This window comes from Cervus elaphus, chromosome 22, assembly GCF_910594005.1.
Source record: "Cervus elaphus chromosome 22, mCerEla1.1, whole genome shotgun sequence".
NCBI classification, from domain to species: Eukaryota; Metazoa; Chordata; class Mammalia; order Artiodactyla; family Cervidae; genus Cervus; species Cervus elaphus.
In genome coordinates this window covers 59070399-59096516 of record NC_057836.1, presented here as the reverse complement: position 1 = coordinate 59096516, position 26118 = coordinate 59070399, and the positions used below count along the sequence as shown (strand labels likewise).

Here is a 26118-nt window from a genome sequence, read left to right as displayed (position 1 = left end):
TATTTGCATAATTAAAATTTTGGAGCCATATTGATATACAGTTTTAGGTACACCAAGTTGCTTAATATCAATTTTCTCACTTGAAAATAGTGAATAAAAATGATTATGGCATATAGTACCTGTTGTTTATGTATCAGCTTTTATTATTATAAGATATATCATTTTATATTAAGAAGAAACCTGGGCAAAAAATTAGGAGAATGTTGACATATTTTCCATCTGAAGAATTGTCCTCAAATATTATATTATGGGGTCTGTTTTATAAGAATAGTAACTCTATGGATATGATACTCCTCAGATTACAAACCTGGAAATTTGGAGAAGGATAGACCTCGTGTCAAAAGTATTCTATGTAACCAACCATTACTATTCCATTACTAATACACAGTGAGGCTGTTGTCCAAAGAAATATCAGTTCACTTGATTTGAACTGAAAAATAGTTATTATATCTGCAGAAACTATGATATAATATTGTTCACACATATATATGATTCACACTGATATAATATTATTTTAATGAGTAAGAGATGCTTTTAATATTTAATTCCTAATCAAAGTAACATTGAAATGAAAATATTGTCACATCACAAGTTGAAAACATACAATGTTTTCATATGTTTTAAGGAAATAAAATAATGATCTATATACCTGTATCTGTTAGACATATCATATTATAAAACTTAGAAAAATATTTGTGTCATATATATAACTATCTTTGGTATAGTAATTTTGCAAAAACAAGAATAACGATGACATTTAGAAAACACGGTTTGCCCATTATGTATTATAATAACATTACAAATATGAGCAGAGAATCATTTACTGTGTAATATTCTTTTCACAGCATCTTTCACATCCCTGTTTCTCAGACTGTATATTAGAGGATTTAACATTGGGATTACAAGGGTGTAGATCACAGCTACAAGCTTGTTCTCTTCTGGAGAGGCGATGGCTCCAGGTTGGGCATACATGAAGAACACAGTCCCGTAGAATAAGCTCACCGCTGCTATATGAGAGCCACAGGTGGAGAACGTCCTACTCCTGCCGTGGGTTGAAGGGATCTTTAGGACAGAAGAGAGGATATATGCCTAGGAAACCAGAATGACAGTTGTGGTGGTGATGATGATGAGAACAGAAAGAATACACAGAACAACCTCGTTCACAAAGGTGTCCACACAGGAGATCTTGATGAGGGCTGGGACATCACAGAAAAAGTGGTCCAATCTGTTTTCCCCACAGAAACGCAAACTAAAGGTGAAACCTGTTTGGACGACAGCATTGATGCAGCCACAAGTATAAGAGCCGGTTACCAACTGAACACAGAGTTTTGGGGTCATATGCACAGGACACAGGAGTGGGGAGCAAATGGCCGAGAATCGATCAAATGCCATGACAGCCAGAAGAAAGCCCTCAGTGGTGACAAACAGAGCAAAGAAGAAAAACTGGACTGCACAGCCTCTGTAAGAAATTTTCTTTTCACTAGACAAGAAGTTGGCTAAAGTTTTGGGAACAATGACTGTGGAGTAGCAGAGATCTAAATAGGACAAGTTTCTAAGGAAGAAATACATAGGCATTTGAAGTCTGGAGTCCATCTTAATGACAACTATCATGCTGATATTTCCCACCAGAGTGACCACATAGACCAGCAGGAATCCTAGAAACAGGAGGATCTGTAGCTTTGGGGGGGTTTCTAAATCCCAGCAAAACAAACTCAGTCACCTCTGAGAGGTTCCTATTAAACTCACTCTTCATAGCTGAGATAAAGGCAGGGCTGGAGGGATAGTAACATAAAAGAAGTGAACAATCAGAATACATGTTCTAGTAAAAATAAGAAGGAACCAGCATGGGAGAAAATCATTTCATACTATATTGTTCCCAATATTTTACAAATCATCAATGAAAAAAAATAAAAGAACTACTTTCAAAGTCTTCCTAGTGAAGAGTTAAATCTGACTGGTTATCCTTTTTCAGATATGCTTATTTGCAAATATTATGGATTCGCTCTCCAAATGTGCTTTGGTAAAATGGAGATTCTAAGAAAATGTTTGGAAATACGAGCTTCTTCCCCCTGGATTTATTATGTTTGCTGGTGTTGAAAGCTGCCTCCTTTAATGGATGGTGTTTCCCACTTAAGATTTTACCTGGAGTAAAATTTGTTTAATTTATAATCTCATTTTATTGTTAATGATTATTTATCTACTTTAGAAAAATAATATGTAAATATTGTACCTGTCTTTCTATCTTTAGAGAAAACACTTCAGATCCTGACAAAAGCATGATCCTTTTTTAAATTTTTTAAATTAATTCATTTATTGTAATTGGAGACTAATTACAATATTGTGGTGATTTTCACCATACATTGACATGAATCAGTCATCAGTATACATGTGCTCCTCCCCCCTCCCCATCCCATTCCTCTGGGTCATCCCAGTGCACCAGCTTTGAGTGCCCTGTCTCACACATGGAACCTGGACTGCTGACCTATTTAACATATGGTAATATACACGCTTCGGTGCCGTTCTCTCAAACCATCCCACCCTCGCCTTCTCCCACAGAGTCCAGAAGTCTGTTCTCTATATCTGTGTCTCTTTTGCTGTCTCACATCTAGGGTCATCATTACCGTCTTTCTAAAGTCCATATATATGTGTTAATATACTGTATTGGTGTTTTTCTTGCTGACTTACTTCACACTGTATAATAGACTCCAGTTTCATCCACCTCATTAGAACTGACTCAAATGCATTTTACACATTTACATCACATCCTTGTTTCTTCCATTATTTTTGTCCCTATGGTGACATACACTCTTAACGGCACAGTTTGCTAAAAAACAGAATGATTCTTGCTTATATTTCCTAAACACAATGAAATCAGACTTTATTGTTTTCCTTCCACACTTCTTTCCTTCCTAATTTTCTTCCTTTGTTTCTTCTCTCTTTTGCTTACTTTGGATTTTGCAGATTAGAATGCAAGTGGAGAATTCAAAGATCTTTGACATATTTTTCTGTCTTTTCAGAAGCAGAAAAAAAATTAATAACAAATACAAAGATCTGTTCATATGCAGCATGCAAGGCACATAGAACAATTTAGAGATAGTCACAAAAGAAAAACTATGTATTTAAACAAGCTTGTACTATATTTATTTAGATTTATGCTATTTTGACTATAAAATGTCCTCAGATAAAATACACTGAGAGGTAAAGAAAAAGTTTTTCTTCTAATTTTATGAATGGGGATATTGAGACAAAAACATATTCAAGAGATTTATTTAGAGTCATGAGGTTGAGCAGCATAGTGACTTGTTATTCAGTAATCATAAAATACTAAAGAAAACTGACAATAAATTTAAAAACTCACATACTATAAAAATGATACATAAAAAGCTCATGTGCTATAGAAATATCTTGTATAATAAAATTTATAATTTTATATATATAAACTATATAATTACAGCACATAAATAAAATCACATATGATCTAAATTAGGAAACGTCTCCTAAATTTTTTTATATTTTTTGTTGCCAGTATTATGATTTTATTCCTGTGACATTATTCTCAGACTAGTTAGAATTGTGAAAGTGTATTAAAATCAATTCAAAACAGTTTCAGTATCTACTTTTTTGAAAATTTTAAAGGTTATTAGAATTGTTGACTGATAGATTTTAGAAGGCAGAGGAATGGTTAAAAAAAAAAACCTCTGTCAAGACTGTCAACTACAAAATGCTTACTTTCCTTAAAATTCATATATAAAGTTTCTGATTTCAACAGAAAAAAAAGTTATCTAAAAGGGAAAAGTGTTGAGAACAACTTACCTATAAAAATATATTCACAACAATGGATACTACTTCTCATCTTGGTATATCCTCTATGATAAGTATTGTATTGTACATTCATGAAGAAACAAGCGTTTGAAAAGAAACAAACATTTGTTTAACAGGAAGTTTTTCTGCAACATAGGTTGCATTCCGTCACTGTTAAGATCATGTCTCAAATTGCTAAGGTGAACAGTTGCTAACACAAATTGTGGTTTATCTCTCTCTCTCATTTACTATACTTTTCATTGATTAAACCAACAAATATACTAGAAATGGGTCCTGAGAGAAATTCTTTCATGGGAAGGGAAACCTTGATGGTGAGCATTCCCTATGCAGGGTATTCTTCGGGGATTAAGGCCTTTCTCACCTATGATGTATTTTCTATTGATATCATAATGAAAAAAGAAAAATGAGAGAAAAAATTATTAATTAGTAAGCTCACAAGACCGTTAGAGAGTTAGATACTCTCTCTAGAGGACATAAGGGCTAGAGTTATAGTTACAAAACTTAATGATTTTAAAAAACACATTTGGATAAGAAATATTTGATTCTTCTTTTAATTCATGATTTACCCAGAGAGGTATTCATAATTTTTCATTTGAATGGGTTACAACCATTTTAGAAATTAATTTCTTATCTCTACTATAAATATATCATGCTTGTATTAATACACAGAATAATCTAAACAGTCCATGGAAGAGCTGGGGGGAAAAGTGGGGATGATTTTGAAGTAACATAGGTATTAGCAAGATCAGGAGATTATAACTCCACCTATGATTTCAAGGCACTAGAAGAGGAGGTGTTAAAAGATCTCAGAAGCCTGGAAATCTCTTCAAGACTGAGAACCATGGTGGGGTTTGAACACTAAGTGATAGAACCAGAAAAGAGAAACAGTCCAATTGAAAGAGAAACATATGTCTTGTATTCCTGTATCCTCAGTTCTGCCTTTATAGCATGAAACCAGCCACAGACAACAGGTAAATGAACAAGTGCAAACATTTGACCTAGAGGCTATAGTTGGATGACTCTAGACTATATAAAGATTCCTCAATGAATATGTTGGGAAAGAAGAAATCTTACATGAAATATTTTTAAGACTTCACAGTTATGTTCTGTGCATTTCAAAATGTTCCTTGAGATTGTTTCTTCTAATAATATTTCCCTTTAGCTAGAAAATATACTTATGCATTCTTTATTGTGCTCATCTTGCATGAAATGTTCCCTTGATATCTCCAATTTTCTGAGATCTCTATTCTTTCCCATCCTGTTGTTTTCCTCTATTTCTATACATGCAAAAGTATATATATAGAGTATATATATGGGATGTATGTATGTATGCATCCCCAAACAGCAGAACACATTTTTTCAAGTGGACACAAAACATTCTTCAGGATAGATCACATGCTAGGCTACAAAGCAAGTCTCAGTAAATTTTAAAAGATTGAAATCATATCAAGCATTTTTACTGACTACAATAGTATATGACTAGAAATCAATTATAAGAAAAAGCTGTAGAATCATAAGCATGTGAAGATGAAACAGTACACTATTAAATAACCAATGGGTCAGTGCCGAAATAAAAAGGGAAGTCATAATTAAATGGAGACTAATGAAAATGAAAAGAAATGATCCAAATTATGGGAAGCAACAAAAGAGATCACAAGAAGGAAGTTTATACTGGTACAATCCCACCTCAGGAAAGAAGAAAATCTCAAATAAACACTCCAATCTTATTCTGAAAGGAAGTTAGGGGTAAGAAAGATTAAATGAAAAGAAAAACCAACCACTACATGTGAGTAGCAGGAAAGAAATAATAAAGATCAGAGCAGAAATAAGTAAAATATCAATTAACAAACAATAGAAAAGACCAATGAAACAAAATGCTGTTTCTTTGAAAGATAAAGAAAATTGATCAATGTTTAGCTGGAATTGTCAGAAAAAAAGAGAGAGAACCCAAGTATGTATTATCAGAAATAAAAGAGAAGTTACAAACAACACCACTGAAATACAAATAATTATAAAACATTACTAAGAAAAAGTAAAGGCTAATAAAATGCAAAAAAGTAAAAGAAAAGGAGAAATTACTAAAAGTGTATAATCTCCCAAGACTGAATCAAGAAGGAATAGAAAATATAAACAGATTGATTACCAGTAATGAAATTGAATCAGTAATAGCAACTACCCAACAAACAACCAGACCAGCTTCACAAGAATACTGCCAAACATTTAAAGAAGACTTAACACCTATCCTTCTCAAACTATCACAAAAAATTGAAGAGGAAGGAACAACTTCCAAAGTCATTCTATGAGGCCAACACCCTGATGACAAAACCAGACATAAAATGAAAAAAAAGAAAAGTACAAGCCAACATCACTGTTAAATATAGATGCAAAAATCTTCAACAACCTATTAGCAAAAAAACAAAAAAATACATAAATAGTATCATAAAACATCTTCAAGTGAGATTTATACCTGGGATGAAGGGATGAGTCAAAATCAACAATTCAGTCCATTTGTTCACCTCATTAACTAATTGAAAATAAAAGTTATATGACCATCTCAGTAGAGCCCCAAGAAGCTTTGAACAGGATTCAACATCCATTTATGATTTAAATGATCAACAATGAGTGAAAGGCTGAAAACATTTCCTCTAAATTAGGAATAAAGTAAGGATGATCAGACAAGAAAAAGAATTCTAATTGGAAAAAATAAAATAAAACTATCAGTATTTTTAAATGTTATGATACTATTTATAGAAAATCCTAGAAGATGCCACCAAAAATACTATTAGAACTAAGTGAATTCATTAAAGTTACAGAATAAAAATTAACATACATAAATGTATAGTGCTTCTGTACACTAACAACAAACTATCAGGAAGAGAAACTAAGAAAAATTCAATTTACAATTGGTTCAAAAGGAACTAAGTACCTAAGTTTTAATCTAACAAATGAGATAAAAAAAAATCTGGACTTGGAAAACTGTAAGACACTGATGAAAGAAATTGAAGACAACAAAACAAACAAATATCTGTCATGCTCCTGAATTGTAAGAATTAATATTGTAGAAATAGCCATACTACCCAAGGCAATCTACAGATTTAGTGTGATCCCTATCAAATTACCAATGACATATTTAAACACAATGATAGCAAGTAATTCTAAAATTTGTATGGGAACAAAAGTTCCCAGATAGCTGAACCAATCTTGAGAAAGAAGGACAAAACTGGAAATATCATAGTCCTTTATTTCATACTATACTACAAAGCAAAGTAATCAAAATAGCATGGTACTGGCACAAAAACAAACGTATAGATCAGTGGAACAGAATAGGAAGCCCAGAAGTAAATCCAGGTTTACACATCAATTAATCTACAATAACAGAGAAAAAAATACACAATAGAAAAAAATACACAAAAATACACAATAAAGGCAGACTCTTTAATAAATGGTGTTGATAAATCTGGATAGCTGTACGCAAAAGAATCATACAAAAGGGTTTACTTTCTAATACCATATACAAAAATAAATTCAAGATGGATTCAAAACTCAAATGTAAGATCTGAAATCATAAAACTCTTAGAAGAAAGCATAGACAATACACTCTTGATATTACTCTTAGCAGTATTATTTTTTTTGTTTTTTTTTTTGGTCAATCTCCTCTAACAAGGGTAGCAAAAGTAAAAATAAATCAAATTTTTTGTTAACTCATTTGTTGTGTTAATCAGCTCTTGAATTTTTCCAACATCCATATCTTGAAACACCTTACTCACTTCACCAGCTTTTTTGCCCTGTCTTCAATGCCTGTCATGATTTTCTTGATTGGCTCTATTGTAAATCATGTGAAGTCATACAACATCTGGATACAGTCTCTCCAGCAGGAATTTACTGTTTCAGGCTTGATGGCTTTCACAGCTTTTTCTATAACAATGATGGCATCTTCAATGGTATAATCCTTTCAGACTTTCATTATGTTCTGTCTCTATCAGGGTTCTCTTCCATATCATTGACAATATTTTCCAGAGTATCATGTGTAATGAGCCTTACAGATCCATATGCCCCCTGATGTAGAGGCTGAATTAGAGATGTTGTGTTCAGGAGAAAAGTAGACGCCTTTGGTTTTCAACTCACAGGGATCTTGGTGGCCAGGGACACTACTCAATATCAAAAATAAAATAAATAAATTTAAGACATATCCCCCCAGCAAGGTACTTCCTAATTTAGGGATAAAGCCTTAGTGGGACCAATCCAGAAAAGAAAAGAGTACTTGTTAGTCCTTCTTGCTGTACAACAAAAGATTGGCAGCTGTCGTTTGTTTCCCTTTAAATCTTGGAGGTTAGTAGTTTTATAGGTAAGGACAGTTTCGAACATAAACCTGAACACATTTGCACAAAACAATAGGGTGAGCCTATCCATTCCTGGCTTAAATCCTGGTGCTTACTCCCCTTCCTCACTAATAAATATCCTTTGTGACAGTTTTTTCCCTAGAAAATGGCACTTTTATCCGCATTAAAACCTGGTTCAGACAGATATCCTCTCTCCTCAATGATTTTCTAAATGGCATTTGGGAACTTATCTGCCACCTCTTGATCAGCAGAAGATGCTTCCTGTGTTATCCTGACACTTTTTAAACCAAAACTCTTTCTAAAATTATGAAACCATCCTTTTCTGTCATCAGATTTTCCAGTTTTAGATCCTTCACCTTCCTTTTGCTTTACATTGTCATGTAATAATGTATTAGAATCTATAGATATGTCTTTCTTATAGCAATCCTGCACACAATAAAAGCTGCATGTTTAATACAAGATAAAAGTATTTCACAAAAGTTCAAAGTTTTCATGCCTACTGGAATAGCTACAGTAAGCTGTATCTTCTCAAATTTCTTTTTTTTTTTAAATTAATACTCCTTGCACAGGATTCTTTCATCTTAAAATGATGGGCAACCATAGCTACAGACCTCAATCAGTTGAATGTACCAAGCAATTCAACTTTTCCTTCCAAGGTCATGACTATTCTCTGCTTCTTAGGAGAACTTCCAGCATCACTAGTGAGTGGCATTTCGTAGGAGTCCTATAGTGTTTATTTAAGGTATTGCACTAACCAGGATGGAAAATATACAAGTGGGAGAGATCACTTTTTACTGTGGTACCCAGTTTATTGGAGAGACTAGCAGCTCACATGGAGTGTCATGTGGAGCCTTATGTATACACTCATAGGACTTGCGCTCACTACAACAGCAGCAGGGAGGCAGCTACAAAATTACGACAGTAGCACGGGATGTCCTACAGTCAATTTCCTGTAATTGTGGTTTAATGCTGCATTCTTATGTTTTTACATTTCTCTCAGTTGGAAATGGTTCCAAGTATGGTCTGTAAGTATTTGTGTGCATTTATTTTGGTAAATTTTAACTTTTTATAATAAATTTGTGTATATTTTATGATAATAAATGACAAAATAGAGTAGTACTTACATACAGTTTATGCATTCATGGCACATCTAACTTTTTCTTAATTTTTTAAAAATATTTCTAGGCCACATGGTTCATCTGCAAGTTTTTTTCAAATTGCTGCAAATATTCAAAAACTTCTAATACATTTATTGAAAATAATTTGTGTATAAGACAACATGTATATTTCAAACCAGTGTGTTCAAGGGTCCACTCTATAGTCATACAATATAATAATGGGGTTAGGGCTTAAACATATGAGTTTTGAAAAACATAATTCAACCCATAACACTTTTCTTTCTGCTTCTTGTCTATTACATTAGCTAAGACTTACAGCTGGATGTTAAAAGGTTTTTGTAATGGGGACTTCCTAGCCTTGTTCCTAATTTTATCAAGACAGCTTCAGCTCTCTCACCATAAATATGACCTTAGCTCTAGATTTTTGGTAGATGTTACTTTTCAAGATAAGGAAATTATCCTCTATTCCTAGCCTGCTAAGAGCCGCTTTATTTTTATGTATTTCTACCATCCCACACATATCATTCAGGTTCAAAATGATGAGACACACCTTCTTTGCTTCATCCCTCTCATACTAATCAGTTTCTATGTTCTGCATATTTTACTTATAATTTTTAAATAAACCTTTTAAAAATTACATTGTCATACTTAAAACCCCATAAAAAACACAAACTGATAAAGCAGTTTCGTTAACTCCAATCTTGTGTCCTTCAAATATATTTTCCATGCAACCATAGGAAGACTTTCCTTGATGACCAAAGCCCACTCTCAGGCACCCCACTTTACAATCTTCCTGTTTACTGTTTGCATACATTAAACAATAAAATCTCTAGATTTTAATTACCTGTCCAATGATCTGATTCCAACATTAAACTGTAAATTCCCCCAAAGAATAAGTTTATTCATACCTAAGCCTACTACAAGATCAAACATGTTAGACGGAGATTAAATAAAATTAATGGAGTAAATGAAGATACAGAGCCATAGTAAGTAAATTTTGGATCATACTCTATTTTGACAAGTGCCTAACTTCTATTCTTTTATTAAATATTCCTTAAATAATTAATACAGGAAAAATTATGAGGGTTTATTTAAGGAAATGATTGCTCAAAAAGATTTGTATATCTCTATCTCCCACTTTGTTTATTATATTGGATCCATGAGCAAGCAGGTCCTCAGAGCACTCCCCTATGCCTGACACATTCAATATACCATTTCCCAAGTTCATGCATATGATGAAAATTACTTATTGTTGGTTTCTTCTTATTATTACCTCCTCTTGATAGAACAAGTATAATATAGTTGATTTAAGTGAAAATTCAACAATGATTATAAAAAAATTAGTAAACAGAAACCTGAATTAAATAGAGTTGAAAGCCAAAGTGGGGGGCTTTCATACGTACAACAGAGCAGAACCCTATGAGAAGGACAAAGAGTCCTCTTCTTTCCTATCAAGGACTCAGCCAATGAAAAGCCAAGTACCCTTTTCATTACAGCGCCTATTAAAACTTAAAAAAATACACAGCATGAGAGTCATTAGTCAAACATTATTTGGAACAAAATGAAGATTATAGTCTGGGAAACAGCACCTCAGGTAGCTGCTCCAAAGATGGTCAGTATATGTATGTGATTTTGTTGAAGTGGGAGTACATGCAATCAAGCACAGATTTTTTGCAGAAGGTTTCTGCTGGTCACAAGGAACATTCGTCATCATGAAGGATTTTAGTGCTTTTCTAGATATTAGGAGATACAAGAATTGGACTCATCAAATTGGCTCCTGAAAATATCTTTCTGAAGACCTGTCCTGCCAGTTTTTCCCAGAGCACAGAATGCCTCATTTCTGCACTCTACCCTAACTCCTTTCAGAGGTTGTTGAAAATCAGCAGCTGTACCATCATATGATTCAATCCTTGTAGAGGTAGATGGTAATTTGTAGCTGATATGGTCAGTCTTTCTTTCCTCATCTTTAAGAGTTTTCCTTCCCATGTCATTCAGGAACTTGCATGTGTCTGGCCTTGGCTGCAGACCTTGAATTGCAACTCTGTGCTTCTCTTCCATGTTTGCTGGTGAAATATCTGGCAGTCTATTTGCTTCAGGTCAACATTTCAGTGGTTCCCACAGGGACCAGAGAAGACTCCCACCAGCTCTAGGGCAGGTGAGCAAACAAGCGTGGTACCCTCATTTGAGCCCATTGATGCATAGTGTTTTTCTCACCAACCCTGGACATTGCAGGATGTTTTTCTCCTGGAACTGAGCTTCCACTTCTTTGCCTTTGAAGCCCTCCTGGCTTTATTTGAGATCTGTTTAAAGTTTCTGACATTCTGGTTAAGGTGTTGTTCTTTAGGCTAGTACTCATTTGACATTTTGGTGTGATTTGAGATCAGACTGTTCCATGGAAACTGACTAGCCTTCAGTCTGTTCCCTGCAGAACTGGGGCAGCTTCTCCTAAGGTGGCTAGCCTTCAACCCAGTTGTTCATGAACAGGGCTTTTTTTCTGAGATGATCCTGGGATTTTCAGGCTTCAGAAGGGCTACAAGAAGATTACTCTTCTTACCTGGCAAAGATTGAGCCATTAAGAAGCCATAGACTGTTCACTAGAGCATTCACAAATTCCTCTTCCTTCTGTAAAACTATTCTCCTTCCCTTGGCATACAGTGCTGCATGTGGCTCGCCATGATTACATACCACAAATTGCAATTCTCCGCTGATCTCAAATAAACTCATCTTTGCTAGAGAAATTACTGACAGTCTGCTTGTTTCAACACCATTTAACATGCCAGAGAAACTAGTGATTTAACTGAGAAATAATTTACTTTAAAAGTAAGATGGACATTCTTGTCAATGTCCAGTGACTGATTGTGTGTAAAATCTGTTGGTCTCTCAGTTGTCTGTCTTTGTGACCCTATGGACTATAGCCTGCCAGGTTCCTCTGTCCATGGAATTCTCCAGGCAAGAATACTAGAGTGGGTAGCCACTCATTCTCTTGAGACCTTCGCAACCCAGAGATCAAACCTGGATCTCTTGCATTGCAGGCAGATTCTTTATGGTCTGAATTACCAGGAACTGTGTACAAGGGAAGGATCAATGCCAAAGACTAACACCATACAAAACAATTGCTTAACCACTGTAATAATATATTAAAATAGTTTCCAGCAGTATGCCATAAAAATAGAAATCAACTTTGTGAAATAAAATATCATTTGAGATCAGTCTGAAGATTCACCTTGAAAAATGCTTCTGTAGTGTCCAGATAACCTCCAATATCTGGGACATTTAGGTTTGACAATGCTCACATAAAAAAAAGTAATATGTGGAAAGGATACATTACCTTTAAAAAGCTTTTGATAATATTTCTATGATACTCAGGAGAATAATCTCATTGATGACCAGAGGAGTACAACATAAACAGACACCACGTCATTAGTGGAAGAGAAATAATAATCACAGAACAGTACTTTTCTTCTCCAAAAGTTTGTATAGAGCTTCTTTGACATCTTTGTTTCTCAGAGAGTAAATCAGAGGATTCAACATGGGAGTCAGCAGGGTGTAACACAAGGAGGCCACTTTACTGAGCTCAGGAAATGTGTCAGGAGTGAGGTACACGAAGGAGACGGCACCATAGAGGACACTCACGACTCCCAGGTGGGAGCTGCAAGTGGAGAAGGCTTTCTGACGTCCCTCGGTGGAGGGTATCTTTAGAACTGTGGACACAATGTACAAATAAGAAACAATAATAACTATGATGGTAGGGAAGACAATGAGGACAGAGAAGGTGAAAGAAACCATTTTAAGGGTGAAGAGATCAGAACAAGATAGTCTCTGCAGGGGGCGAATATCACAGTAAAAATGGTCAATGGTCCGAGAAGCACAAAAGGATAAAGCAAATGTCATGCTTGTCTGAAGAACTGAGGTGATGCAGCCACAAAAATAGGAACCAGCCACCAACTGAACACAGACACGTGTTGACATCTGGACCGTGTAGAGGAGAGGATTGCAGATGGCAATGAAGCGGTCATACGCCATGACTGCCAGGAGAAACCCCTCAGTCACAATGAAGAGGGCAAAGAGAAAGAACTGAGTCACACAGCCTGCAAAGGAGATGGACTTGCTCTCAGACCAGAAGTTGATCATAGCCTTGGGTGCAATGACAGAAGAATAGAAGAGATCAATGAAGGACAGGTTGCCTAAGAAGAAATACATTGGTGTGTTCAGCCGGGGATCAGTCATAATAATGACCATCATGCCAATGTTCCCTAGAAGGATCATGGCATAGACAAGCACAAATAGCAGGAAGAGGAAAATGTGGAGCTCTGGGCGGACCCTGAAGCCAACAAGAATGAAGTCAGTCACTTCTGAGTAGTTGCATGTTTCCCTGTCACACATGGCAGAAACCTGCTGAGAGGCAGAAGGCAAAACAAGCAAATGAACTCTTGGCTGTCATCCTAGCTACAAATAATCTCTTTCAGTATAGGAGTCACAAAGCTGTTCTATAATCATTATTTATTTTAACCTTAAAAATTACTAATCCATACATGCTGTGGAATTAGATCTTTTCCTTATGAAACATACAGCGCCTTCAAACTCAAATGCCATTCATGTTTGCAAGTATCACTTCTGTATATATTTCCTACTCACAATTTATGCAATAAATGCAGCATCATGAAACTAGTTGTGAGAGCACAAATATTTCAATAAATGACATTTTGGAAGCAATTTTGGTATCTTAGTTTGGTGATATTAAGGGCTTCAGTAGTCTCGTTTAGTAAAACTTAGCTTGGCAAACTTAGATTACCAGGAGATACAAAGAAAATGACTGAATTTTAAGACTACTTAAAGGTTGTGACACCAGGATTTCCCTGGTGCCTTAGACGGTAAGGCGTCTGTCTACAATGTGGGAGACCTGGGTTCAATCCCTGGGTTGGGAAGATTCCCTGGAGAAGGAAATGGTAACCCACTCCAGTACTCTTGCCTAGAAAATTCCATGGACGGAGGAGCCTGGTGCAGACTACTGTCCTTGGGGTCGCAAAGAGTCGGACATGACTGAGCGACTTCACTTCACTTCAAAGGTTGTGATTATTTTTTGTGGATAATGAAAACTTTGGATTCTGATGTAAGTTACATACTCACAAAGAATTAGTTGTGAACAACCAAACACAAAAATTATTATCACTTGTATGCTAGAATTTCATGCATAAATCTCAAATTCTTCAAATTTCAGATAAGCCTCAAATTCTTTTTCATAAATACAATTTTCTCACATTTCCTCAGCTAATAGCTCAGAATGTTTAAAAAAGAGATTTATACTGTCTACATAGAATTACTTTAGAAATGGATACTGAGAAAAAGATACATATGAAGAAATTACTGATTGCATTGTTATTTACCCGGAATATAAATTTCACAGTCATCACTAGTTCATTTACTAAACAGTTCAAATAAGATCACTCCTTCTCAGGCCTTTATGTGCATGACTCTGCCTAGACAACAATAATAATGGCAAACATTATGTGGACTCTTTTATAGACCACTTTTCTAAATGCTTTCATATCAGCTCATTTAATATATACAACAATAATATGAGGTGAGTGCTATTGTATTCTCTGGTTTACAGTAAGGAAAATGAAGTACCAAGAAATAAAATATGTTGAAAGCCACCTACTAGGGTCAGAATTGAAGTCTGAAGCCCAGAAATCTGGCTCTTGAATCCATGCTCTTAATCTATAACCTTTTTCTTTAATAAAGAAATCTGAGAGAAGTATAATATTTTGCATGAGAAAAATATGGCTTTCAGTAAAATGGGATGATGTCATTTTGATATATTTTTGTTATCCACCAACGCCATCAAAAATTAAATATGCAGCTAATTATAAAGGGGCAAGATTTTAAATAGATCATTCTTAGGATCTGAGGAAGTATAAACTATTTAGACAGTGAAAGGAAACACTGTAATAGTTGTGAAATGTTTTTTGAAAAATAATATATCTTATTTATATTTTTTTAATCCTGCCTGGGGGCAAGGTATCAGATCATTTTAATGATCCAGGAGTTGGTGATGGATCAGACAGCCCTGGCATGCTGCAGTCCACAGGGTCACAAAGAGTTGGACAGGACTGAGCAACGAAACTGAACTGAAATGATTCCTAACAAACTCATTCTAATATTAATGTTTACAGGTAAAGACATTTATATCTGACAAAAGGAGAGTGTTTTTCCCAGAGTAGTCAATAGAAAAATAGTTGGTGATTTGTTATTTGTCAAAAACTCACACGTTTAAAATTTACTCTTACCTTATATTGTTTGGTAATTTGCATATTTGTAAAAAGAAGCCTCAGAATTCTGATGTTTTTTTGCCTTTTTATTGTTTTCATTCTAAAAAGAGTAAACAAAGTTAATGTCTATGTTACAACTACCAATACTGAAAAAATCATTATGTCAAAATAAAATGAGCTCCCTTCTTCTCAGAATTTTCAAATACGTGTTCAGTATCTCGGTTTCATATTCTTCCTATAGAGAAAATAGGCTTATTTTCCTTATCACACTATGTAATAAGGATATCTGTTGGCTTATAAATTTCCTTTATGAGGAAATGTCCTTTAGTATTTGACACTGGAAAATGTTATATCCTTTGTAGAAGAGAAAGAAGTGAATTTTCCAGTGATGCTTGGATAACTCTGAAATACTTCCAGTAACTATAATCTGTAGTTATGCAAAATAAACCTGAGAAATCCATCATCAGGATAGTCTCTCTCCTGCATTCTCTAGTGCTTGAATGCTTTTAAAAAGGAAAATAGATTGTCTTAGATATCCAAGTAGAGGCCTTGAGTCATCTGGAATCTCTGATAACCTGCCAAAATAACAGCAACAGTTATTTATAACAGCTATGCTTTTGGCATAACAATATAAATTTTTCTAATAATTGCAGCATTGAGGCTTCCTTTACCTTCTGGGAGACAGTCCTCCTGGGAAAGAAAGAAGTATAAATTAGCTATTAAGATATCTAGACTCCAGAACCAAGGTCCATGAGGAACAGGGACTTCAGACTTAAAAAAGAAAAGAAGAAAAGAAAGAAAATGGGGGGGAAAATCAGCCTGAGTCTAATAGGAGTCAACAAACATACAAGAGTTGTTTTCTTGTGAGAATCCTTTGGGAGGGACCAAAAAGATCTTTTTAAAATCTTCAATCTAAAATAAGATATATGTGAGCCAGTGCTCTAAAACATAACTCCTTGCATCTAAAAATGAAGCTCTACTTATGATTTTTTCTCAAATACTTTATTGAGAAATAATTAGTGTGAAATGAACTGTATTCATTGAGTATACATTTCTGTGAGTTTAACCAGTTTTATACATCAGTGAAACCATCACCATATCAAGATACAGAACATTTCCATAACCTCCCAAAGATGTATCATGCCCTTTATTAACCATGCTTCCTTCCAAATCCATTTTCAAATAACCAGTGATGTGATTTTCTTTTGGATATAAATATGTTTGCATACAATATTCACCCTTTTATCTCAGGCTTTTTTCACTGAGTAAAATGATTTTGAGGTTTATTCATCTTGTAATATCTATAAGTAATTCATTCTTTTTATTGATGAGTATTCCACTTACATAGGTACCAAATTTTGGTACTCTTAAATTGTTGGGCAGTTGAGGTGTTTTCAGTTATCAGATATTGTGAATAAAGCCAATATAAATAGTCACACATACTTATTTGATCCAGGGCCCACTTCCTTCCTCTCCTCTCTCAGCACAGCATGACTTTCTTACAGGCAAGTGTAAGAAAAAATATACAGATTCTTCTTCCCCTCGGTACCAGACAAAGGTTACCATATCAACTTGAGACTGTGTCCCTGCACGCTAAGTCTCTCCAGTCATGTCCAACTCTATGCAACCCAATGGACTGCAGCCGCCAGGCTCCTCTGCCCATGGGCTTCTCCAGGCAAGGATATTGGCATGGGTTGCTATGCCCCTCTCCAGGGGATCTTTCCAAGCCGGGAATCGTACCCCATATCTCTTATGTCTCCTACATTGACTGGTGGGTTCTTAACCACTAGTGCCAGGGGAAGCCCATCACCTTGAGAGCAGTATGTTGCAAACATATCTTATTCCCTAGGATATAAATGATGCAGAAGCTCTATTCAAAGCAAGAATGGCTAAAATATTTTGGCAATCTCTTTCTTTACCTGCCTTCATTCATAGGGTAGAAGCTTGACCTCTGGCCTGATAAACTAGTTTCAGTGGCCCTTGTTCAAAGGATGGAGGTTCTATGCCAAGAGAGATAATGCCGTTAGGTTACTGACCTCACCCAGACACATGCTTCTAAAACAGAGGGGTCACTCTGAGAGTACTGAACCACACACAGGCTTTGCCTAGAATGAAAAGTGTACCATAACAAAGAGATCCAAGTGAACAGACTCTGTTTAGAACAAAGTGTGGGAAAGTCCAAACACAAGTGAACTCTGAAATGTAATAATAATTTGGTGATAGCCAATGAAGAAGAGACTATTAGCTCCATGAGAGCAGAAAGCTATAAGTACACCAGAGAGAACTTGAGGAGACAAATAAGAAATGCCCTCTTTGAGTTGGAGCAAACATAAAAAAACTGGCCTTAAAGACTGTCCTTGTGAAGGAGACCAAAAAGTTTTTTTTCTGTGATAGCTGATATTTCAAGATTTATCATTTTTAATATGCTATTTATTTAGGTGACACTGGTTTATATTATACAAGTTTCATGAGTACGTTATATTTCTACTTCTGTATATACTGCAGAGTGCTCATCACTGAAGATTTCGTTTCCATCGCCATATAGTTGATCTCCTTTACCCATTTCACCCTCCACTCACTCCCCCACCTCTTTCTCTCTGATAGTGACTATTCTGTTCTCTGTATCTACATGTTTGTTTTTGATTGGTTTCATCTGCTCAGTTATTTTGGCTTTCATTTGTTTGTCTTCTGTATTCCGTATATGAGTAAGTCATATGGTATTTGTGTTTCTCTATTTAACTGATTTCAGTTAGAATAATACCCTTGAAGTCCATCCATGGTATCACTAATGGCAAGGTTCCATCTTTTTTTTGGTTGAGTATGATTCTATTCTGTATATATATCATTTCTTCTTTATCCATCCATCAGTGCACACTTAAGTTGCTTCTCTACCTTGGTTATTGTAAATAATGTTGTGATGAACCCAAGGATGCATATATCTTTTCAAATTAGTATTTTCATATCCTTTGGATATTTTCATATCCTTTGGATAAATACCCAGAAGCAGAATAGCTGAATCATATGGTAGCTCTGCTGTTGATATTTTGAGAAATCTCCATACTTTTTTCTATTGTGGCTGAGCCTATTTATAATCTCACCAAGAATGTATGAGAGTTTCCTTTACTCCACACCTTCACCAACACTTATTACGTTTTGCCTTTTTGGTAAAACCTATTCTAACAGGCAAGAGGTGGTATCTCATTGTGGCTTTGATTTGCATTTTCCTAATAATTTGTGATGTTTAGCATGTGTTCTTGTGCCTGTTGACTGTCTGTATCACTTCTATGGAAAAATATATATTAAAATCTTTTACCCATGATTTTATTTCACTCATTTATTGCTAAAACACACACTTTTGTTTGTAAATGCAAAGAAATCAGTGATGGAAGCAGAGAAAAAGCAAGCGCTTAAACAGCTTTAGTTCAGTTCAGTCACTCAGTCATGTCTGACTCTTTGTGACCCCATGAATCGCAGCACTCCAGGCCTCCCTGTCCATCACCAACTCCCGGAGTCCACCCAAACCCATGTCCATCAAGTCCATGATGCCATCCAACTGTCTCATCCTCTGTCGTACCCTTCTCCTCCTGCCCTCAATCTTTCCCAGCATCAGGGTCTTTTCAACTGAGTCAGCTCTTTGCATCAGGTGGCCAAAGTACTGGAGTTTCAGCTTCAACATAAGTCCTTCCAATTAACACCCAGGACTGATCTCCTTTGGGATGGACTGGTTGGATCTCCTTGCAGTCCAAGGAACTCTCAAGAGTCTTCTCCAACACCACAGTTCAAAAGCATCAATTCTTCAGTGCTCAGCTTTCTTTATAGTCCAACTCTCACAACCATACATGACCACTGGAAAAACCATAACCTTGACTGGATGGACCTTTGTTGGCAAAGGAATGTCTCTGCTTCTTAATAGGCTGTCTAGGTTGGTCATACCTTCCTTCCTAGGAGCAAGCATCTTTTAATTTCATGGCTGCAATCACCATCTGCAGTGATTTTGGAGCCCAGAAAAATAAAGTCAGCCACTGATTCCACTGTTTCCCCATCTATTTGCCATGAAGTGATGGGACCGGATGCCATGATCTTAGTTTTCTGAATGTTGAGCTTAAAGCCAAGTTTTTTACTCTCCTCTTTCACTTTCATCAAAGGCTCTTTAGTTCTTCTTCACTTTCTGCCATAAGGGTGATGTCATCTGCATATCTGAGGTTATTGATAGTTCTCCCGGCAATCTTGATTCCAGCTTGTGCTTCTTCCAGCCCAGTGTTTCTCATGATGTACTATGCATGTAAGTTAAATAAGCAGGGTGACAATATACAGCCTTGACATACTCCTTTTCCTATTTGGAACCAGTCTGTCGTTCCATGTCCAGTTCTAACTGTTGCTTCCTGACCTGCATACATATTTCTCAAGAGGCAGGTCAGGTGGTCTGGTATTCCCATCTCTTTCAGAATTTTCCACAGTTTATTGTGATCCACACAGTCAAAGGCTTTGGCATAGTCAATAAAGCAGAAATAGATGTGTTTCTGAAACTCTCTTGCTTTTTCGATGATCCAGAGGATGTTGGCAATTTGATCTCTGGTTCCTCTGCCTTTTCTAAAACCAGCCTGAACATCTGGAGGTTCGTGGTTCACATATTGCTGAAGCCTGGCTTGGAGAATTGTAAGCATTACTTTACTAGCGTGTGAGATGAGTGCAATTGTGTGGTAGTTTGAGCATTCTTTGGCATTGCTTTTCTTAGGGATTGGAATGAAAACTGACCTTTTCCAGTACTGTGGCCACTGGTGAGTTTTCCAAATTTGCTGGCATATTGAGAGCAGCACTTTCATAGCGTCATCTTTTGGAATTGGAAATGGCTCAACTGGAATTCCATCACCTCCACTAGCTTTGTTCGTAGTGATGCTTTCTAAGGCCCACTTGACTTCACATTCGAGGATGTCTGGCTCTAGGTGAGTGATCACACCATCGTGATTATCTGGGTCATTAAGATCTTTTTTGTACACTTCTTATATGTATTCTTAATATCTTCTGCTTCTGTTAGGTCCCTATCATTTCTGTCCTTTATTGAGCCCATCTTTGCATGAAATGTTTCCTTGGTATCTCTAATTTTCTTGAAGAGATCTCTAGTCTTTCCCATTTTATTGTTTTCCTCTATTTCTTTACATTGATTGCTGAGGAAGGCTTTCTTATCTCTCCTTGCTATTCTTTGGAACTCTGCATTCAAATGGGTATATCTTTCTTTTTCTCCTTTGCTTCTCACTTCCCTTTTTTTCACAGCTATTTGTAAGGCCTCCTCAGGCAGTCATTTTGCTTTTCTGCATTTCTTTTTCTTGGGGATGGTCTTGATTCCTATCTCCTGTACAATGTCATGAAACACCATCCATAGTTCATCAGGCACTCTGTCTATCAGACATTTCTCACTTCCACTGTATAGTCATAAGGGATTTGATTTAGGTCATACCTTAATGGTATAGTGGTTTTCTTCACTTTCTTCAATTTCAGTTTATTTGGCAATAAGGAGTTCATGATCTGAGCCACAGTCAGCTCCCAGTCTTGTTTTTGCTGACTATATAGAGCTTCTCCATCTTTGGCTGCAGAGAATATAATCAATCTGATTTCGATGTTGACCATCTGGTGATGTCCATGTGTAGAGTCTTCCCTTCTATTGTTGGAAGAGAGTGTTTGCTATGACCAGTGCATTCTCTTGGCAGAACTCTATTAGCGTTTGTCCTGTTTCATTCTGTACTCCAAGGCCAAACTTGCCTGATACTCCAGGTGTTTCTTGACTTCCTACTTTTGCATTTCAGTCTCCTATAATGAAAAGGACATCTTTTTTGGGTGTTAGTTCTAAAAGGTCTTGTAGGTCTTCATAGAACTGTTCAAGTTCAGCTTCTTCAGCATTACTGGTTGGGGCATAGGCTTGGATTATCATGTTATTGAATGGTTTGCATTGGAAACAAACAGAGATCATTCTGTCATTTTTGAGATTGCATCCAAGTACTGCATTTCGGACTCTTTTGTTGACTATGATGGCTAATCCATTTCTTCTAAAGGATTCCTGTCCACAGTAGTAGATATAATGGTCATCTGAGTTAAATCCACCCATTCCAGTCCATCTTAGTTCACTGATTCCCAGAATATCGATGTTCACTCTTGTCATCTCCTGTTTGACCACTTCCAATTTGCCTTGATTCACGGACCTAACATTCCAGGTTCCTATGCAATATTGCTCTTTACAGCATCGAACCCTGCTTCCATTACCAGTCCCATTCACAACTGGGTGTTGTTTTTGCTTTGGCTCCATCCCTTCATTCTTTCTGGAGTTATTTCTCCACTCTTCTCCAGTAGCTTATTGGGCACCTAACGACCTGGGGAATTCATCTTTCAGTGTCCTATCTTTTTGCCTTTTCATACTGTTCATGGGGTTCTCAAAGCAAGAATACTGAAGTGGTTCGCCATTCCCTTCTCCAGTGGACCACATTATGTCTGACCTCTGCACCATGACCCAACCATCTTGGGTGGCCCCACACGGCATGGCTTAGTTTCATTGAGTTAGACAAGACTGTGGTCCGTGTGATCAGATTGGCTAGTTTTCTGTGATTGTGGTTTCAGTGTGTCTGCCCTCTGATGTCCTCTCTCAGTGCCTACCGTCTTACTTGGGTTTCTCTTACCTTGGACGTGTGGTCTCTCTTCACGGCTGCTCCAGCAAAGCGCAGCCGCTGCTCCTTACCTCTGATGCGGGATAGCTCCTCTCGGTTGCTGACCCTGCCCTTGGGTGAGGCTTTTCTTTTAATTTATTTTTAATTGGAGGATAATTACTTTATAATGTTGTGCTGGTTTCTGCTGTACAACAGCATGAATAAACTCTAAGTATATGTATATCCCCTCCTTCTGGAACCTCCCTCCCAACTCCCCATTCCAGCTTTCTCAGCACCAAGTTGGATTCCCTATGCTATACAGATATTTCCAGATATTTTACCCATGTTGGTGTGTATATGTCAATGCTACTCTTTCAGTTTGTCTCCCTCTCCTTCCCCTAATAGGTCCACAAGTCCTTCTCTATGACTCTGCCCATTTTTTAATCAATTTGTTTGGGTTTTTTTGTTGAATTTCATGCATTCTTTATATTGTCCCCCTAAAGGACAAATTTAATTGCATTGGACTGTAGAACAAAATATGTCCCTGAATATTTTTAAAATGATATAACAAGAAGAATTACTGGAGGCAATTTGCCAAGTAGGGAAACTTATAGATGCACATCAATCAACAAATGGTCATCTGTCAAATAATCTCTCAATCCTACATCAGTATGGCTCTATATGATACAAAACACTGTATGTTATTCATACTACTAACACTAGACATCAAAAATGAGAAGATAAAAAAATATTAAAAAAATAATGTGAAAAAGGACTTCGCATTTATTTACAGGTGTAAGGATTCTTTCACCTGTATCAATGCAGATGTTTTGTTAACTAAAGCACAACATGAATGCTTCATGAGAATTCTGTAGTCAGTATAATCGCTTCATGCTAGCCCAACCTATGCAACTAATCAATGAATTATTATAAAGTTTTTAAAACATGCAGTATTATAATCATAGTTATAATACAGTATTAGAAACATTGTTACATTTTTTAAAACCCACCTACCTATGATGGTAATATGCAGTTTCTCTAATTACAAGAGAGACAGGTACACATACCATGCATTCATGCTCAATTGCTAAGTCATGTCTGACTCCTTGCAACCACGTGGACTGTAGCCCTATGTGTCCTTCTGTTCATGGGATTTTCCAGCCAAGAATACTGGAGTGGATTGCCATTTCCTCCTCCAGGGGGTCTTCTCAACTCAGGGCTTCCACCTGGGAAGCCCACATATACTGTGGTGGTGGTTTAGTCACTAAGTCATGTCTGACTCTTGTGACCCAATGGAACGTAGCCTGCCAAGCTCCTCTGTCCATAGGATTTTCCATGCTAGAATACAAGAATGTGTTGCCATTTCCTTCTCTAGGGGATTGTCTTGACCCAGGAATCAAACCTGAGTCTCCTGCATTGAAGGCAGATTCTTTACCAACTGAGCTACAAGGGAAGCTCCATAGTGTAATTCATTATGAATGTAATTCATAATGTTATTGGGTAAGCCAAAAAGTTTATTCCAGTTTTTCATACCAGTGTACAGAAAAGCCAGAATGAACTTTTTAGCCAACCCAATAATAGAAGGGTTCACGTTATAAAAGAAGTCCAAAGCAGTCTTAAATTATTGGAGTCCTTTTGCCCGATTGCCTGATGTCACTTGTCTCTGGCGCTGCTTCTTCTGCGTCCTCTTCCTGGTCATCCGGCACGGACTGAGAGCCACTCACCTCCGTCAGACCTTCTGTTCATTCCTTTGTTGGGGTATTTAGCAGTTCTTGAATTTTGGATGTTCTTGAACATCCATACCTTGAAACAAAATACCCACTTCACCACTTGCCCTGTCCTCAATATCTTTCATGATTTTCTTGATTGGCTCTGCTGTAAATCATGTAAAATCATGTACAGCACACAGTTTCTCCAGCAGGAATTTACTATTTCAGGCTTGATGGCTTTCACAGCTTTTTCTATAACAATGATGGCATCTTCAGTGGTATAATCCTTTCAGAGTTTCATGGTGTTCTCTCTGTCAGAGTTCTCTTCTATATCATTGACAATATTTTCTGTAGAGTATCATGTGTAATGAGCCTTAAAGATCAATATGCCTCCCGATCTAGGGGCTGAAATAGAGATGTTGTGTTAAGGGCGCAAGTAGACACTTTTGGTATTTAACTCAAGGAGTTCTGGGAGGCCAGGGACACTGTTCAGTTTGAAAAAAAAAAAAAAGTTAAGGCATACCTTCACAGTACTTCCTACCTTAGCACCAAAGCATCCATGGAACCAATGCAGAAAAGAAAAGGGTACTTGTCTAGCCCTTCTTGCTATACAACCTGAAGGCTTACAGCTGCAGTTTACATTTCCCTTTAAATCTTGGGGATTAGTAGTTTTATGGGTAATAAATCCAAATACATTAGCACAAAACAGTAGGGTGAGCCTATCTGTTCCTGCCTTAAATTCTGGTTCTCACTTCCGTTCCTCACCAATAAATATCCTTTGTGATTTTTTTCCCCCAGAATAGGGTACTTTCATCTACATTAAAAACCGATTCAGGCAGATATCCTCTCTCTTCAGTGATTTTCTTGACATTTGGAACTCCTCTGCTGCTCATTAATCATCAGAAGCTGCTTCCCTTGTTATCTAGACACTTTTTAAGTCAAACCTTTTTCTAAAATTATGAAACCATCCTTTGCTGTCATCAAATTCACCAGTTTTCAATCCTTCACCTTCCTTTTGCTTAAAGTTGTAATATAATGACTTTACTTTTTCTCCAATCATATTAGAATGTATAGATATATGTCTTTCTCCTGGCAATCCTGCACCCAGTAAAAGATGCATTTTTAATATGAGATAAGGTATTTCACAAAAGTGCAAAGTTTAATGTCTACTGGCATAGCTACAGGAAGCTACAGCTTCATGAATTTCTTTTTTAAAAACTAATAGTCCTTACACTGGATTCATTCATCTTAAAATGGCAAGCAACTAGAGCTACAGACCTCAGTCTTCAGTAGGTACCTAGGAATTCAGCTTTTACTTGTAAGGTCATGACTATTCTCTGCTTCTTAGGAGCACTTCCAGCATTACTAGCAGCATTTCATAGGAGTCTAATGGTGTTAATATTCAAGGTATTACACTAAATATGATGAAAAAATATACAAGAAGTGGGACATATCACTTTTTATTGTGGTACCCAGTTTATTGGAGAGATTAACAAATCACATGAAGATGATTAGTATCATGTAGTGTTTTAAGTGGATACTCACAGCACTCAAAATTATGACAATAGTACAATATGCACCACAGTCAATTTCCTGTACTTATGATTTAATACTGCATTCTTAGGTTCTTTACATTTCTCTCAACTGGGAATTGTACCAGGCAAGTATGGCCTATAAGGATTTGTGTTCATCAGTTTTGGTAAATTTTAACATTTTGTGATAGATTTGTGTTTTTGAGTGTTAATAAAGACTTGTCTGTGAATGTCCAGGAATCTCCAGCAGAAGCCTGGGTCGACAGTGGCCTTCTGCATGCACTGAATACAACAGGGCATGCAAAAGACCTTTTGAAGGAGGTCGCCATTATCTTCATTACTCCTATCATTGTTTGCCTGCAGGTCAAACAACAGGGAGGGAACACAGCCCTGCCCATCAACAGAAACTTGGATTAAAGATTTACTGAGCATGGTCCCGCCAATCAGAACAAGATCCAGTTGCCCCCACATTCAGTCTCTCCCACCAGGAAACTTCCATAAGCCTCCTATCCTTATCCATCAGAGGAAAGACAGAATGAAAACCACAATCACAGAAAACTAATCAAACTGATCACATGGACCACAGCCTTGTCTAATTCAATGAAACTATGACCGATGCCTTGTAAGGCCATCCAAGACAGACAGGTCATAGTGGAGAGTACTGACAAAACGTGGCCCACTGGAGAAAGGAATGGC

General features: G+C 36.6%; 1 protein-coding gene and 1 pseudogene across 1 annotated transcript; both read right to left on the bottom strand.

Annotated features, from left to right (window-relative positions):
* Positions 1-816: 816 nt before the first annotated feature.
* LOC122679996 lies at positions 817-1753 on the bottom strand (annotated as a pseudogene).
* A 10968-nt stretch (positions 1754-12721) lies between these two features.
* LOC122680811 (olfactory receptor 9K2-like) lies at positions 12722-13720 on the bottom strand. Its single transcript, XM_043882512.1, has one exon. The coding sequence runs from the start codon at positions 13661-13663 to the stop codon at positions 12722-12724; it is 942 nt and encodes a 313-aa protein (XP_043738447.1). The 5' UTR covers positions 13664-13720.
* Positions 13721-26118: the final 12398 nt, after the last annotated feature.

Coding starts and splice junctions, on each gene's coding strand:
- LOC122680811 (XM_043882512.1), bottom strand. CDS start 13,663: ATGTGTGACAGGGAAACATGCAACTACTCAGAAGTGACTGACTTCATT.